The sequence below is a fragment of the Amphiura filiformis genome, chromosome 14 (genome assembly GCF_039555335.1).
Source record: "Amphiura filiformis chromosome 14, Afil_fr2py, whole genome shotgun sequence".
NCBI lineage: Eukaryota > Metazoa > Echinodermata > Ophiuroidea > Amphilepidida > Amphiuridae > Amphiura > Amphiura filiformis.
In genome coordinates, this window is record NC_092641.1 from 58,645,546 (window position 1) to 58,661,286 (window position 15,741).

The 15,741-nt window shown below is 34.7% G+C and overlaps 1 protein-coding gene and 1 long non-coding RNA gene across 2 annotated transcripts in view; both read right to left on the reverse strand.

Annotated features, from left to right (window-relative positions):
- Nucleotides 1–15,741, reverse strand: part of LOC140169100 (uncharacterized) — a 95,482-nt gene that overhangs the window by 27,716 nt on the left and 52,025 nt on the right. The gene's annotated exons all lie outside the window — the stretch shown is intronic.
- On the reverse strand, nucleotides 11,030–14,836 carry LOC140170369 (transcription factor Sox-2-like). The gene has a single exon (XM_072193740.1). It carries the CDS (start codon nucleotides 14,525–14,527, stop codon nucleotides 13,514–13,516), a length of 1,014 nt encoding a protein of 337 aa, XP_072049841.1. The 5' UTR covers nucleotides 14,528–14,836; the 3' UTR covers nucleotides 11,030–13,513.

Below are 15,741 nucleotides of genomic sequence, written 5' to 3' on the forward strand. Positions count from 1 at the left end.
AAGTGTATAATTATCATCACATGCTGTACGCTGTTTATTTATTTCGCCCTCATTTTCTTTACTTTTGTTTTTAGATCTTTAGTTCTTTATTTTTGTTTCTGTGAATATCATCCGAAAAGTAGGCCTTCTGCACATTATGATTTTTCCTTGCTTTATTTAACTCTTTACTGGGGTGCATGCTCTCTGCTGGTTTTTTTCATGTTCCTCTTATCATTATTGACAAGATAGCACCTGCTGTACGCTGTTTATTTATTTCGCCCTAAATTATTTCTTTACTTTTGTTTTAGATTTTGAAGTTGATATCATGATATCACACGCTATGTTTTATACCAACCGCATTGTCTGGTTAAAGACAGTTCTTGTTTTAAATCCTGAATACAATGTCAACATTCAGTTCGTTCACCTCACAATGCGGTGCGATGTTATATAACTGTATATATTGCAGGGTTGCCAAACCCGCGATGTAATAGGCCTAGGTCAATAGGATGAGTTTTGAAGATTTTCCTCGCGACAATTTCCTGTCCTATAGACACCAATTGATGGTTAAGAAAAATATTGCATGACTTCTCAACATTGGCTTACGCGACTTCTGGTAGTTTTTTATCTCATAGAAACCAACGGTTGATAAAAAAAATATTGGGCGACTTTTCAATGATTTGACCCGCGGTTTGCCCTCATTTGTTTGGCAACCGTGGTCTGTGTTAAGTGAATATATTTCGGTAAGAAAATAATTATCATAGACCATGTAGACAGAACGGACAATAGTCATAGGCGCTCTCCTCCATTTTGAGAAATATACTTTTACACACACCATACATTTATAATTAAAATGATCAGCCTTAAAGTTTTACATTTATAATTAAAATGATCAGCCTTAAAGTTTTACCTTTTAGTGGGTTAAGCCAAACCTAAGTGGATGAAATATAAATCAACACTTCTGGCACTGATTGGTTTCCGTAGTTGTTATATGGAATACGAGCTGTCTGTAGCTACAAAATTGTCTGCAAATCGGCTTTTGCCGGGCCTCTCCTTTTCGGCGTTTTTCTCATTAAATTAGGGTCCCGTTCAAATAAAAAATAAACTGGTGTCTAGATGTAATCACAGTTAACACACCAGGAAAATTATAGAATATACAACAACCTAGTTACACCTGTAGACTGCGAACAAACATGCACCTGGCCAGACCTGGCCGTAAAACAAAGTGTTCTCCCTACGGATACCCTTAAGGGTCACACAATAAGGGGTCATCATACTTATTATCTTCCACTTAATTTCCATGATTAAGGATCTATCGTTAAATGCTATACGCCGTAGTATAATATGTGTAATGGTCTGAATCATTTTACTATTTGCCAATAAGAACGGAAAGTCATGTATAATTCAGTGCTGTTTTGCACGCCTGCGTTTTTTAATAGACTATGTCACAGTCGGGAAACTGTCAATTGATTCTGATAGAGTGTTTCAAGCTAAATTAGGTTTTTAATGAAGGCTAGAGATTTGTCGAATTAACTTTTTACACACCAATGTTCAAAATTGTTGTCACATTTTCACAGAAAAATAAATCAAATTATTTTTTCGTGAATAAGTTTGAATATTGAAAAATAAAACCAAATTGACATTGGGCAGACATGAATAATATTCTTCTTCTCTGGGATAAATGATGCAGATATTGTTTTAGAATGTTATCATTCAGAATAGCAACATTGGACTACAACAAGCTATCTTCCGTAGACAGCAAGTTTTTATTAATTACAAACTGTTTTTATTCTGTTATTGTTTTAATTATTGCATTGTTATTTATTTATCTATCAATAATGTTAATTATTTATGAATACATATCTTTAGTAACGTAATCGTCTTTAATTAATTCTATATCTGATTATTTATAATAAAGTAATTTACTTGAGAATAAACATTTCTTATTAAAAAATAACTTAAGTCCAAGCTAAAAAATTGTTACATGAATACATTTTCAGTAGATATCGATATATTTCGCAAATTAAATGATGCACTTTTTTAGAATTATTCTATAAAACTGATTTATCTGTTTTTGTGCTGTGAATTTCGCACTGTTAGGGTTAATGGTTTACCATAAGGTGAGATTGCGGTATCAAGTCGTGGAGCGTCTATTTCCGAAATATACGCTATGCACCTGCCGAGGTAGGTGTGTATGTCATCATACTATTTATACTGGTGTGTAGAAAAAAAAAAAATTTTTACTCAACAACAAATACCACCATCTTACAAAGGCTGTTTTCAGCAACAGTTCATAATAACGCCGCAATCATTTTTAGGCCTTTATGCAGAAGCAAAAATGCAGGAGCAAAAATCGGCGTGAGAACAAGTATATTTTCCAGTTTCTGGATGTCCTCACAAAAGTTGCTTTATCAAATTTTCGTATCAAATACCGTTGTAAGGATGTCACTACAAAACATCATCATCGTCATCACCATCATCGTCGTCGTCATCATCATGCCCCATCCATGTTGCCAAAACATCTACTCTCATACTAGTCATAATTATATCACGGCTTAATTTATTGTCAGTTGAATGTTTACACCCAAAGTACCATGCCCTTGCTGCTATAATTGCCTTCGGTCTTCCCTGGAGCCTTCTCCGTGTTCAACGAAGACACTCATCTCTAGGAAAGAAGCCCTCTTTACATTCAATGGTACATTAATGTATATTTATAGAAAATGTCAGAGAATTATCTTTGGTTGACAAACTTGTACATAACAGACAAATAATGTACTATAAGACATGTCACAATTATTTCAATTTGTATATAAAGGTCATGTACCTATATGCATATTTAATACTTAGCAATGCTTATTTACGTTGTAAAATATATATTTTTAAATTAAATAGGTATTACAAATCAAGCCGAATTGGGCCGGATGATGGGTCCGTGTATGCTAGTCTGTCCAGGGCCCAATATAATAAATAAATCTAAAGCGGAGCACATTTGGGAAGATAAAACAAACAAACAAACAAACAAAAAAGGAAATTTGGAAGATTTATTTGAAGACGCACTAGTTTCGAATGAGAAATATGTTACAGAGATAGAGTGTACCACGTAAATTGGGACAGCCATCATGGCCCTAAACTTTAGCTTTACCAAGGGCCCTGAAAAAAGGCCAATCCGGTCCTGCTTCTCGCTCTGCTTACACTAAAATTGATAAAGGGGAAACTATTTAGTAGGTTCCTTTATCAGCCTTTTATATATTCGATGACACTTATTATGTAAAATGTCAGCTTATACAACTTAAAATGCTGCAAACAATGATATGAAAAACATTACAAAGCAATTTTAATGCAATTGTTTATCAAACAAAGAAAGCTATTTTAAAACCATAATTACAATTTTTTAAACAATATGTATACTCGTCAACTCAGCCACGCATAGTTAACAAACCGATTTCTAGAGGCACGGAGAATCATTATTAAACGTCATGTACGTAAGCTATTATAGTCGGTGTGTTGGCTAATTGGGCTATACTAATTAAATATTGAACCATGTATAGGGCAAGTAATTATAATATAATTGGTACGTTTGTTTTATTGGACTTCCTAATTAGTGAAACATTCTGAATCCGAATAGCATGAATAGTACTAGCCCATTCTAGATCAACGTGATACATGACAATAATACAATGTCACTCTTCCAGTTTCTTTTCATTTAAAATAAAGCAATGTATTGTTTAAAATAAAGCATATAGTATTGTTCAAATGATTATTCTATCACCTTGAACCATTTGCTAAAACGACTTCAGGGAGACGGGCTGTGTTTAGGTAATATAAACATCAACATTACATAAAATCATTCATAATTTCAACAATGTGAATTCAAAAATGACAAAGACTATGTGTCGAATGAACAGCGATCAAACAACAGTAACTATTGTGTATTACAATTCAATGTATACAACGGGGATATAAAGCATATTTTGCACTAAAGTATCAGAGCTTAGGTTACTGCTGAAAGATACAAATAAAAAAAATAATAACTGCGAGAAATATAAATGTTGTTGGAACATTGATTTTTAATAAAAGTGTACCACCCTATAATTCAATGAAATATCATCATAACATTAAATATGTCATGCTGCAATTCAACATCTGCTCGTCACACCTTAAAATCCATTAAAATAAAATTTGCTTCACATTTATAAATATGAGCACATGACTATGTTATGTATTAAAATACATATTATTCTAGTACTGAAAGCTATGCACATTTATAAATCAAAAACACAGCAAATGAACAAATAAATTAGCTATATTGTCGTGTTAATTTAATACATTTACATCATTTATAATTGTAATGTTTTCAACCAAGTAATAATTTAATTTAATATTAAAGATATCAACACCTCAAATTATACCTCAATGTGTGTGAGTCAGTCATTTCAGTCTCGCATGGGAAATTCAACATGGCAATGCAACCGGTGTTTTGTGCCAAAGCGACGCAGCGCAGCCAGGCAAACCGATTATACGCAATGAGGCATAAAGTACCGTGCAAGCTCGCACTGCTGCAAAACGGCCGCTCTATCTTTCCTCACAGCTCCGTATAGCTCAATTTTTACTTAGCTTTTCCGTATGAGAATCATGTATCTTACGAATAGCTTACGGCAGAGAGTAATCAAGTGGATTAGGTTAAGATCAGGGGACTTAAGTGTAGTCAGGAGGAGCTGTTATCATCCAAAACACTTGACGCGACTCCAGTTCGGATTCACGTGATTGCATCGTACAGACCTGAAACTGACCCATTAAAGAGGAAAATGCTTTAAAAAAGAGAAAAATAGCGCAAATTCATGCTAAAAAACTCATTTTGGGCTGAACATATTAAATAATGCGTACATTTCAGGAATAAAAAGAGAGGAATTCAGCTAAAAACATGAAAAAGAGGAATAGTTTCAGGTCTGATCGTATGATACTCTGTGTCACAATTTTCTGCGAAAAACGCCTAAATTTTGTAAAAATGCAGAAGATGCTAGAAACAACAAAGGATGGCTAAAACGTGTAGGTGTTTATAAAGTGATTAATATTCCATCATGCGTAAGGAGATTGCATGTCCCATACCCCGCCCCTAGACTATAATACGACCACATCTCCGCGCGAATTTCGGTGTTCTTAAGGGGGTACTACACCCCTGTCCAATTTTGTGCCTATTTTTGCATTTCATTTTTCTTAAAAATTATAGCGCATTGGTGACAAGTAAGATATGTATATTATAGGGGCAAGGATTACAACTACTGCACTGGAAATTTTATTTCAGTACAGACAACAGTTGTGGAGTTACAGTCAAAAATGAGGGAAAACCAATATTTGATCAATAAATCAATAATTACTTGCTTTGAATTGCTGAATTTTCAGTGCAGTAGTTGTAGTCCTTGCCCTATAATATACATATCTTACTTGTCACCAATGCGCTATAATTTTTGAGAAAAATGCAAAAATAGACACAAAATTGGATAGGCATACAGCAGGCTTATATAATATAGGCTAAGGCATACAGCAACTAGGCTTATAAAAATAATATAGACATATTTAGAAGTGCATGCCTTTACTATTATAAACAGACTCCTCAACTTAAGGTGGTATACTACACCCCTTGATACACCACTTTTGAATTTCTGAATGCGCAAAAGTTAAGATGCTTTTCAGTTTTTCCGTAATTTGTAAAAAAGGTCGTGTAGTCTTTTTTTAGTTTAACATCATAGTGCAAAAATAGGCACAAAATTTGGCAGGGGTGTAGTACCCCCTTAAATGTGCGCACCGACCTTTTTTGGCTTATCTTGCGACTTGGCTCCTCAACCCAACCATATTATAAGCACATGCACGAGTGATGAAGAAATGAAATCCAAATATGAATTAAAGCAACTCAATTTCGACACTTTAAATTCGTTTTTTACGGCTGTTAATTTCTGCACAGCCCATTCATTATGACAGATAAATATATTTTAATAACATCCATGGCGATATAGTAATATTACTAATAATCTATATATCGTGGTGTCAAACAATCGATTTATACTGTTCGTAAACAATGCATATAACCTGTACATTAGATGAGAATAATAACCTTTATTGGCGCTGATCGACTTACTCAAATGGCCGTTATTGTTTTCATAATAACTCTATGATACAAAATGTTGATTTTTTTTAATCACTAGAAAGTTGGTATAAAATTACAGCCGAGGTCATGTGACAAGCTACAGATTTTAAAGTCATTATTACTGAAATAAATGAGATATTATTGAATAAATAGAATTGCTACTTATAGTATATCATACATCGATCAATTTTGTTGGAGTTGCAGTAATGGGTAGTTGATTTCGACACAGCTGCAGAATGGGAGAGATGATACACGCGAGAGATTCCGGGATATAGTCATATCCCTGCCGAGTTACGCGAAACACGAACCTACTGCTGCTTCAGGCCGAGCAGAGAAGAGCAACCAAATGGGTTTGGGCCAAACAAATAAAAAATGTTGTTAAATTGATTTATTTTCAATAAAATGAGCCTATTGAGATTTTTACAATTCTAATTTAAGGGTACTACACCCCTGCCCAATTTTGTGCCTATTTTTGCATTTTTCTCAAATATTATAGCGCATTGGTGACAAGTAAGATATGTATATTATAGGGGCAAGGACTACAACTACTGCACTGGAAATTTTGATTCTGCACAGACAAAAGTTGTGGAGTTACAGTCGAAAATGAGGGAAAACCAATATTTGATCAATAAATCCAATAACTACTTGCCTTGAGTTGCTGAATTTTCAGTGCAGTCGTTGTAGTCCTTACCCCTATAATATACATATCTTACTTGTCACTAATGCGCTATAATTTTCTAGAAAAATGCAAAAACAGGCACAAAATTGCCAGGGGTGTAGTACCCCCTTAACAGCGTGGAACATGATTAATGTTGACTTCTAATCTTAAAAATATTTGGAACATAAAAAGTCATGAACAAAATCATAATTTTTTTATTTAAAACCCCGACGTTTCGTACGAAAGTACTTGATCATATCCCTGATCACAGTGACAATAAATTGAGAATATTTTGGCTTGAAAATGTGAAGATTATTGACATCGTAAAGCAAAGAGAAAAAAAACATTATATAAAGTATATATTCAATATTTATCTTTTCCTCCTATGTAGGCCCTACTGCATGCGTTCACCCTCCAATCCTGACATTAACAAACCAAATAGTACAAACAAAATGTGTCAAAAACGCACATAACTCAAAACGAACAATTATACACGTGTAAAAAATTAGCGAAATTTTTCTTAAATTTTTTACGTTACCAGCGATGACAAACGCCATCTTTTTATTCCAACACGCCTTGGGTCTCGTTGTTGCTAACTAAATTAGTCCCCAATGACTAAAAACCGAGTTTAGCGCTATACTATCATGCCATTTAAACCAAACATACAGGGCACGTGTTAATACCACTATTAGGAGAGGTGGTTTTCGCCTTATGGGTACAATTTTGGGCATTAACTAACAAAACTCTTGCGTAGATTAGTAATACATCTTCAGCTGGTTGAAGTATCAAATACACCATATCTGATTTCCATTGTTGGATGGGTTTAAATCATTTTTAATTTAATACGACAGTTTTGATATGTTGTATTTTCATAAGTAAAAGTGATTTTGTACGAGAATGAATATGAATATAATGTTACCCGTGCTTTTTATTGATTTGTACATGCAATTGGAGAGCAAATATATGTATGTTTGAACTGCCATGACTGTGGTCATGGGCCGGCAAAACAACTTGTGTATGGAGTACGGGATCAGCAGTACATGCCATGTGTGAAATCTTGTGAATTCAGTGAATTGAATATTTCCTACTTTCAATTCGAATCATGGATTATTGGTGAAGATCTTGCTGCTGTAATTTAAATTAAAAAGTTTTAATCAAAATACATCCACCTCGTTGAGGGCACAAGTCATGTATTAAGAAGTTGCTGACCGGACCGACTCTGAGAAGTCATCAGGTCAATTTGAATTTGAAATTAAGTTTGAAACCGAATCTCATGATAGATTTACAACTAATTTAACACTGATACGATATAAAAATCACTACATTCGAGCAAGTCAAATTTGGTCGATCTAAATGAAATAACCTGCTATATGGGATAAACATTTTACGGAGTTTGCCGTGTCGCAATTATCATGATAGTATTTTGAGAAGATGCGATATTGGCGCGTTAAAATGGCAATCAGTAAGCTGTACGTATAGCCCATGGCCCAGACATTTCAACCATGTACATGTATTCCACGCATGCAATTCTGGCAATCGTGTCAATAAATAATGTACCTGTTAAATTTGGTTTATTGAACATGAAAGTTCTGATTTTAAAACGATTGTGTTAATACTGTTATTGAAGTTCTTTTCGAAAGGGATCGCAATTGTCAACCTAAATGTGTTTCAGGGATGAAAACAAGCACTGACATAATTTACGGAAACTGCTTTAACATTTCTTGAAAATGTGTATTTCCCTATACTTTGTACACACAGGGAAGCAAGCAAAATTCCCTTAAATCAGGAAATTTCCTAAAGATTTTTATCCCTGGTATTTTGTTAAAAAAGTTAATTTCAAAAATACACAATGTGTTTTTTTTAACTTGTTCGGAAGTAATTTGATTTTGATCAAGCATTAAGCTTGACTACCGGTATATGTTTAGAGAAATATATAAATTTGACTCAATTATGATTCTAAAATATCCAAGGGACAACCGTTTCGATTGGGGTCACCCACCGATGACAAATGAAACTGAAATATGCCTTTTTATTGTAATAAATTGTGATGCATATTAATTAAAACGATGAATTATCATTCATGGTAAGGCCGTATAAAATTAATGTTTTGGTTCTCGTCCAGAGGATTTTCATGAATTGATGAGGGAGGGAGGTGTTTTTTTTTTTTTTTTCAATGTAAAATTAGCATTGTCAGTAGTTTTCGGTCTTCTCCAACAGTGCTCAAGGAAACGATGAGGCCCTTTTTTTTTTCAAATGTTTTATTCTGAGGGATAAACCCCCTAGAGTACCACAAAAAGACTTGGAAGTGATGCTTGTTCTCTAATAAACTTATAATTTATGTATGAAGATTTCATAAATCATTCCAAAGTGTAAAAAATCTAAAAAATCAACAAAAATCTGACAAATCACAGAAATTGAGGAGGGAGGGGACGAGAACCAAAATATTAATTTTACACGGCCTAAGGTAGTCGGTAACAAATTGGGTAAAACGCCCGTAATAATTTACTGCGAGGAAAACAAAATAATTTATCCGCGAGTGTGTCATATAATTGTTCCGTTAACTCCATGCCAGATGTTGTAAAATGAATTAATTAACCGATTTTCACCTCTACAATATAAAATCTGTAATATACGTGACCGATGCATTTAACACATAGCAACAGGTATGGTGGTGTCTGCATGAATATAATGGAATATATGCCAAAAAAAGGGGACACTCTTGAAAAAGGTTCTTGGCTGTCCTGATGTAAAACCCCACAGAGAAAAAGTTCTTGAAAATTACTAGAATGGTCAAAATGGTTATTTTTGTCCATTACAAAACTTTTTCAGAATCGTTGTAGAACCATTTAAGGTTCGACATACAGGACAACTAAAGAACCCAAGGTTTAATTGGAGGCCTTTTTTTTCTAAGAGTAAATGGTTATAGAAAGTTGTGTACAAAATTTTAAAGAGATTAAGGTGGTACTACACCCCTGGCCAATTGTTTTGCCTATTTTTCTCAAAACTTAAAGCGCGTTAGTGACAAGATATGTATATTAATTATAGGGACAAGGACTTCAACTACTGCACTGGAAATTAAGCAACTCAAGGCAAGTGGTTATTGATTTATTGATCAAATATTGGTTTTCCCTCATTTTTGACTGTAACTCCAGAACTGTTGTCTGTGCTGAAATAAAATTTCCAGTGCAGTAGTTGTAGTCCTTGCCCCTATAATATACATATCTTACTTGTCCCCAATGCGCTATAATTTTTGAGAAAAATTCAAAAAATAGGCACAAAATTGGGCAGGGGGGTTGTACCCCCTTAAATGTCTAGCATCTAAACACTTCCAATTTTTAGATCCTTGATTATGTGTATAAATGTTTTGATCTAAACACATTCGTAAACACCGAGCTGTTTTTGCAGTGTAGGATGCCGTTAACTTGTTTTTTTTCCATCTAAGTAAAACCAATTTAATAGAACTAACGATTTTATCTGTTCAAGATGAATAAGCCACTAATGATATTAGATTTAAATTAATTGTCCCACTTTTATCAATTTGACATAATTTTTGCAAATCTTTCATATTACAGCCTGGTTTATAAGGGCAAATTTACGCACAAAGATTGACATAATTATAATAAATCTATAAAAATATTCCTAAATATTTAATTGTTTTAAAACTTGAAATCAAAACATTCAATCTTTTTGAGTATATATGTGCCCTTATTTAAAAATATAGCCGATAATATAGGCCTAATAAAAAAGTTTCATGTCACCAATTTTACTCTTAAGGTGGTACTACACGTACACCCCTTGATAAGTTTAGACTATTTTTGCATTTTCTGACACAAATAACACACTGGTAGGGTAACAAAGTTATGAATATTATAGGGGCAAGGAATCCAGTTATTACACTGGAATTTCAGTGATATAAGACAAGCGGTACGTTATTTATGATATAAAAAGAGGTACCGCTAGAATGTACCTCATTTCGTAACATAATTAACCACTTGTCTTGAATCACTGAAATTTCAGTGAAGTAATTGGATTCCTTGCCCCTATAATATACCACCGTGTAGTTATTTTGAGAAAAATGCAAAATTAGTCACAACATTTATCAGGGGGTGTAATACCACCTTACCCGTAACACGGAAGTCACATATTTAGGGCCTATACACCATGTGGTTATACACAAAATCATTTAATATGCAAATTGAAACTAAAATGATAGAAAACGCAACTAAAGTAAGACAAATCCGAACACAGTAATATATACTCAATTCATTCATGTTTTCTTTTAATACAGTAGGCTTGTCGCCCATATTTGGCCTTTTAAGCCAACAGAGACAATTTCATCATCATTATATCATCATACAAAAACGAGTGTAGACACACAAAGTTAAACAAAACGAAAGCAAAAAATATCTGATAATACAAAAATGTGGTTATACAATGCATGTAAGTCTGATTTTTGTAAAAAATAACTGAAGCTAGTCAACAACTGCACCAATAGTAGTATCATTTATTGGCAAGCTTTTGGAGATATAATGTTCCCAAAAATGTTATCAAAATACCCTGTCCAGTTTTTTTCTTGGTTGAAAGAATAAAATAATCTTTAAAACTGAGTAACGAATGAGACCTCCTTTCATCATTTAACGATCCACAGTGTCTCTATACAAAAACATAATGTGGTATATTTACAAAAAATTGTTGGATCATATCAGGAAATAATAATTCAAAAACCCCTCGCAGGCAACTAAATCAAACTCACGATCATCATGGTGCATAATAGTTTACATAAAAGCGCCAATTCAATTCATAAATTTCCGTGAATTGCCGATGAAGAATAGCCCGCCATTTTTAATATGTGGCTAAGCATAAACGCATAAAAGCAAGGGGTTTCCTCGTCTGCGATGGTGTTTTGTATACGCCATTGTTACAATACACTCTTTTGTATCACCATTGTTCACGGCCGTACATCGGGTGAATAATTATTTAGCACTCGTTTGAATAGGCATGTCTACGTATACTCATTATCCGTAATGAAAAGAAGGGAATCCCTTTTGTTAATGAGTGATACACAAACACATGTAACCTTCGCAATTTTGATTTTATCTGTACTCATGAAAACAAAATCACTATTTTTTAGAAATCTCATCAAATAGTTTCGATTCAAACTTGAAACTTTCATAGTACGATTATAATCATTTTATCATTAAAAACATTAAATTGCCGGAATGTATTGATAACGATTGTACATGTACATAATTCAAAATTTGATTTTTGTCAGATAAAATTATGCATTTTTTAAACAAATTTTTTGACATGATTTTCGGCCTTGTTGAAAAGTTTTAAAAGTTTCATAACTTTGGCAAACTTACACAAAAATGACAAATGTCCAGATCAAGTAATGACACATTACAACCGTTCATGAGAAAGTTCCCCAAGTTTGTCAGTTTTCACTGTCTTGCAATGCAATTGCATTATTAACTGTTTTAAACTTAAAATGGAAATTTACTTCTCAAAAACAATCTAATGGCCTAAACATAAACCAAATCGATTTTTTTCCCTTCAAAGTTTTTCAGTTTCATAAGCTTTTCGGCATTTTCATAAACTGATTTAGACTTGTTGAAAACACGGAATATTTATATTAATTTTTAGTTTGTCGGCATTAAAACAAACTTTATTAAAATTTTAGTACCATTGTTAGCTTCCAATGTTAGAACAGTGCGATTATAATACTATACAAATATAAAGCGAGCTCCAAACTTTGCTCATTTCCAAAAAATAAAATTAATTAAGTTGTTTTGAGACAATGCCTTCAGACATAAGGTGTTGAAACAATGTTTGAAAAAAAAAATCCACTTATAACAGAAACACAAGTAGTACAACCCTATACGGCGATCTCATACTTTCACATAATGTCATATTTTGGCGCATTTTCCGAGATAAGAATTGCCGAACTCAAAAAAATCGCAGCTGTTCAAAAACAAACATAATACATATCAGCACAAAATTATCTGCATGCGCGCGTTTTTAAACTCGGCAATATCTTTTAAGTACAAATATGGCGCCATATAATAGTTTTTAAGCCATGCCGCTACCAATGTTGCGTAGGTCAAAAACCACACAAAATATACATATTTTTGAAAATTTTACAAAATCGTTTCTTAGGCTTCTCTATACTGGTCATGATAAATAAAACATGATTTTAGCCAAAATATACACATAAGCTACGTTTTCTTCTATATATTATTTCAAGTTAGAATGGTAGCAGTATGGCTTAAATTTAAGTTAAAACAATCATGAAATTCTCGCCCGTAATTTGAAAAACATTATAAACACAAAAATATATGAGCGAGTCGTCAAACTTAAGTTTTACAATAATACCAATGGTTTTACAATGTATCGTTATGGCAACTCGCCCTATTAACACTTTAACCACGAGAGTGCACCATAAAGTTTTGGCGCGCACAGCGCAGTTTCTTTCGTCTGCTCAAGACTATATTTGGCAAAATCGTGGTTATCATTAATAATACCCTGAACATGATATAAAAAGAAAGTTTATGAGGAGACATGGTGGATCCAAATTCCTCAAAAAATGCCATATTTGGCAAAGTAACTGTCTTTTACAGTCTTTTTGCAAATTCTTTTGGGCACCATTTTAAATGTTGACATAGTTCATCATCTGCATGACATGTACATGAGAAAAAGTTGTTCAAAGTAAAAGTTTTTGTACAAAGTTTTTTAGAGTCTTACATATGCGTTAGCGGAACTGTTGATCCGTTTGACACACTAGGATACACTGCGGCGGCTGCTGCTGCTTGTTGCATGGCGGCATGATGATGCGCGTTCCTGTTGGGATCATTTGCGTCACCAGGTAAATACATACTGATCATTTCTCTAAGGGAATCACCGGGCATTCTTCCGCCGCTACTTGCATGTGCGATGGCCGCAGCTCGTTCTGCGCTGGACATGCCGCTTCCTTGGTGCTCGGATTTGGGCACGGCCGGTGGCGGTTGGTGCATCTGTACTGGCGAATGTGACGTTGAGTAGGGTGAACTTGAGTAACTTGCAGCGTTGAGATACGAAGCTTGGGACGATGTCATAGGGGGGTAAATTTGTCCGGTCATGTCATACCTAGGATGAAGTCCAGCATTAGCGGTCATTTGACCAGGTGCACCGCCATATGTATGGGGTTGAATATGTGATAACTGCTCTTGCATCATACCTGGATAACCATTCATGTAGCCGTTCAGATGGGGATACCCCTGCATACTACCATCCAAACCTCTTTGCACATGTCCTCCACCAGCGGTAATCATGCCGGGTAAAGCATACTTGTCCTTTTTCATGAGGGTCTTGGTCTTACGGCGTGGACGATATTTGTAGGCGGGATGCTCTTTCATGTGAACAGCTCTCAGACGCTTAGCTTCATCAATAAATGGTCGCTTCTGTTCTTCAGTTAGCAGTTTCCATTCGGCGCCTAATCTTTTGCTGATCTCGGAATTGTGCATCTTTGGATTTTCTTGTGCCATTTTTCGGCGCTGTCCTCTTGACCATACCATAAATGCATTCATGGGACGTTTTACTCTTGATGGGTCCATGTTCTTGTTGCTACCACTGCCAGGTTGACCCATACCACCACCACCACCAGGACTTGTCGGACTCCCTGGTGACCCATGTGAAATCATTTGTGGGCTAGTCATAGTCATACCCATAGCCAGGGAAGTTGGCTTCAGTTCAGTTTGTTCCATCATTTTGTACATTGCAAGTTCGTGTTGATATCAAGCAACACAACAGACGGTGTTGATAACTATGTACCGATTGTCCGCTGAAGATGACAGTCAATGTACTTGGCAACCAACCACGTTGTGTAGTAGTAGAAAAATATCTCTAAACTGTCTTGCCGAATGAATGAATACTTGTGTATGCATTGACGAGAACAATTCAAATGCGACTCAGCACACAGAAGACCTCGTTATTTTTAGCTCTCTATCCATGTATAATTGATTGGCAGTGAGGATGTATCGACCAATCACACTTGTCGTTGTATCCCACTACGGTGACACCGCTTATTCCAGGTGACGTCGCCTGCAATGATTACTAGCCTTGTGATGCAAATCACTCCGTTATGGGTGGCTCCCAACGGAATGTGTCACATAATAGCGAGCGGATATCGACCAATCACGGCCCGTGAACGAACCCGGGTAATTTGCTTATGAATGGACTACCATGGATCTCTACTGTCAAGGGTTTGTGCAGTAGCATGCCCAGCTGCGCACGCAACAAGCACTAGCGTATACATTGACTGACATCTTGCTCACGTACCCGTCACACGGCGGCGCTGTGACACTTCACCGGTCCCCAGATTGAACATGCAAGCATTTTTACGGACCCAGCGTTTTTAGTGGAGTAATGCCGTAGCTCTGTAAGCTTAATGATTTTTGATTAAATTCCTTCAAACAAAACACATCAATTCGATGATGTTTCTTCTCTCCCATGGACTGACTAAAGTCCAATACCGAGCTTTATCAAAATCAAAATCATAGCAACAATTTTACTGATATGAAATTTGTAAACAAACACGTTTATCTTTTTTTTTTTTTTTTTTCGTGCTACCACTGATACCACCTGCGTTTATCAAGTTCATATTCACTCACTATGATCATTATTGTTTACTTTAACATTTCCCGCCTTTTTCTAAATATATCACCTGCATTTTATTTGTTTTATCTATAGTAAATTTGAAAATTTTCTATTGTTTCAGTCTAGTTGCAGTGTCAAAATATTTTAGATGGAAGAAATGGACGAATAAACAAAACAAAATTACTTCACAGAATATCATGAATAAGAAACCCATGGCCCGATTTTTTCACTACCTCTGCACGAAATATAGACCAATAGACCCTATATCTATACCTTTCTTTTCAATTTAATTTTTAACTAAAACTTAAAAGTCAAAATATTTATTTCAATACAA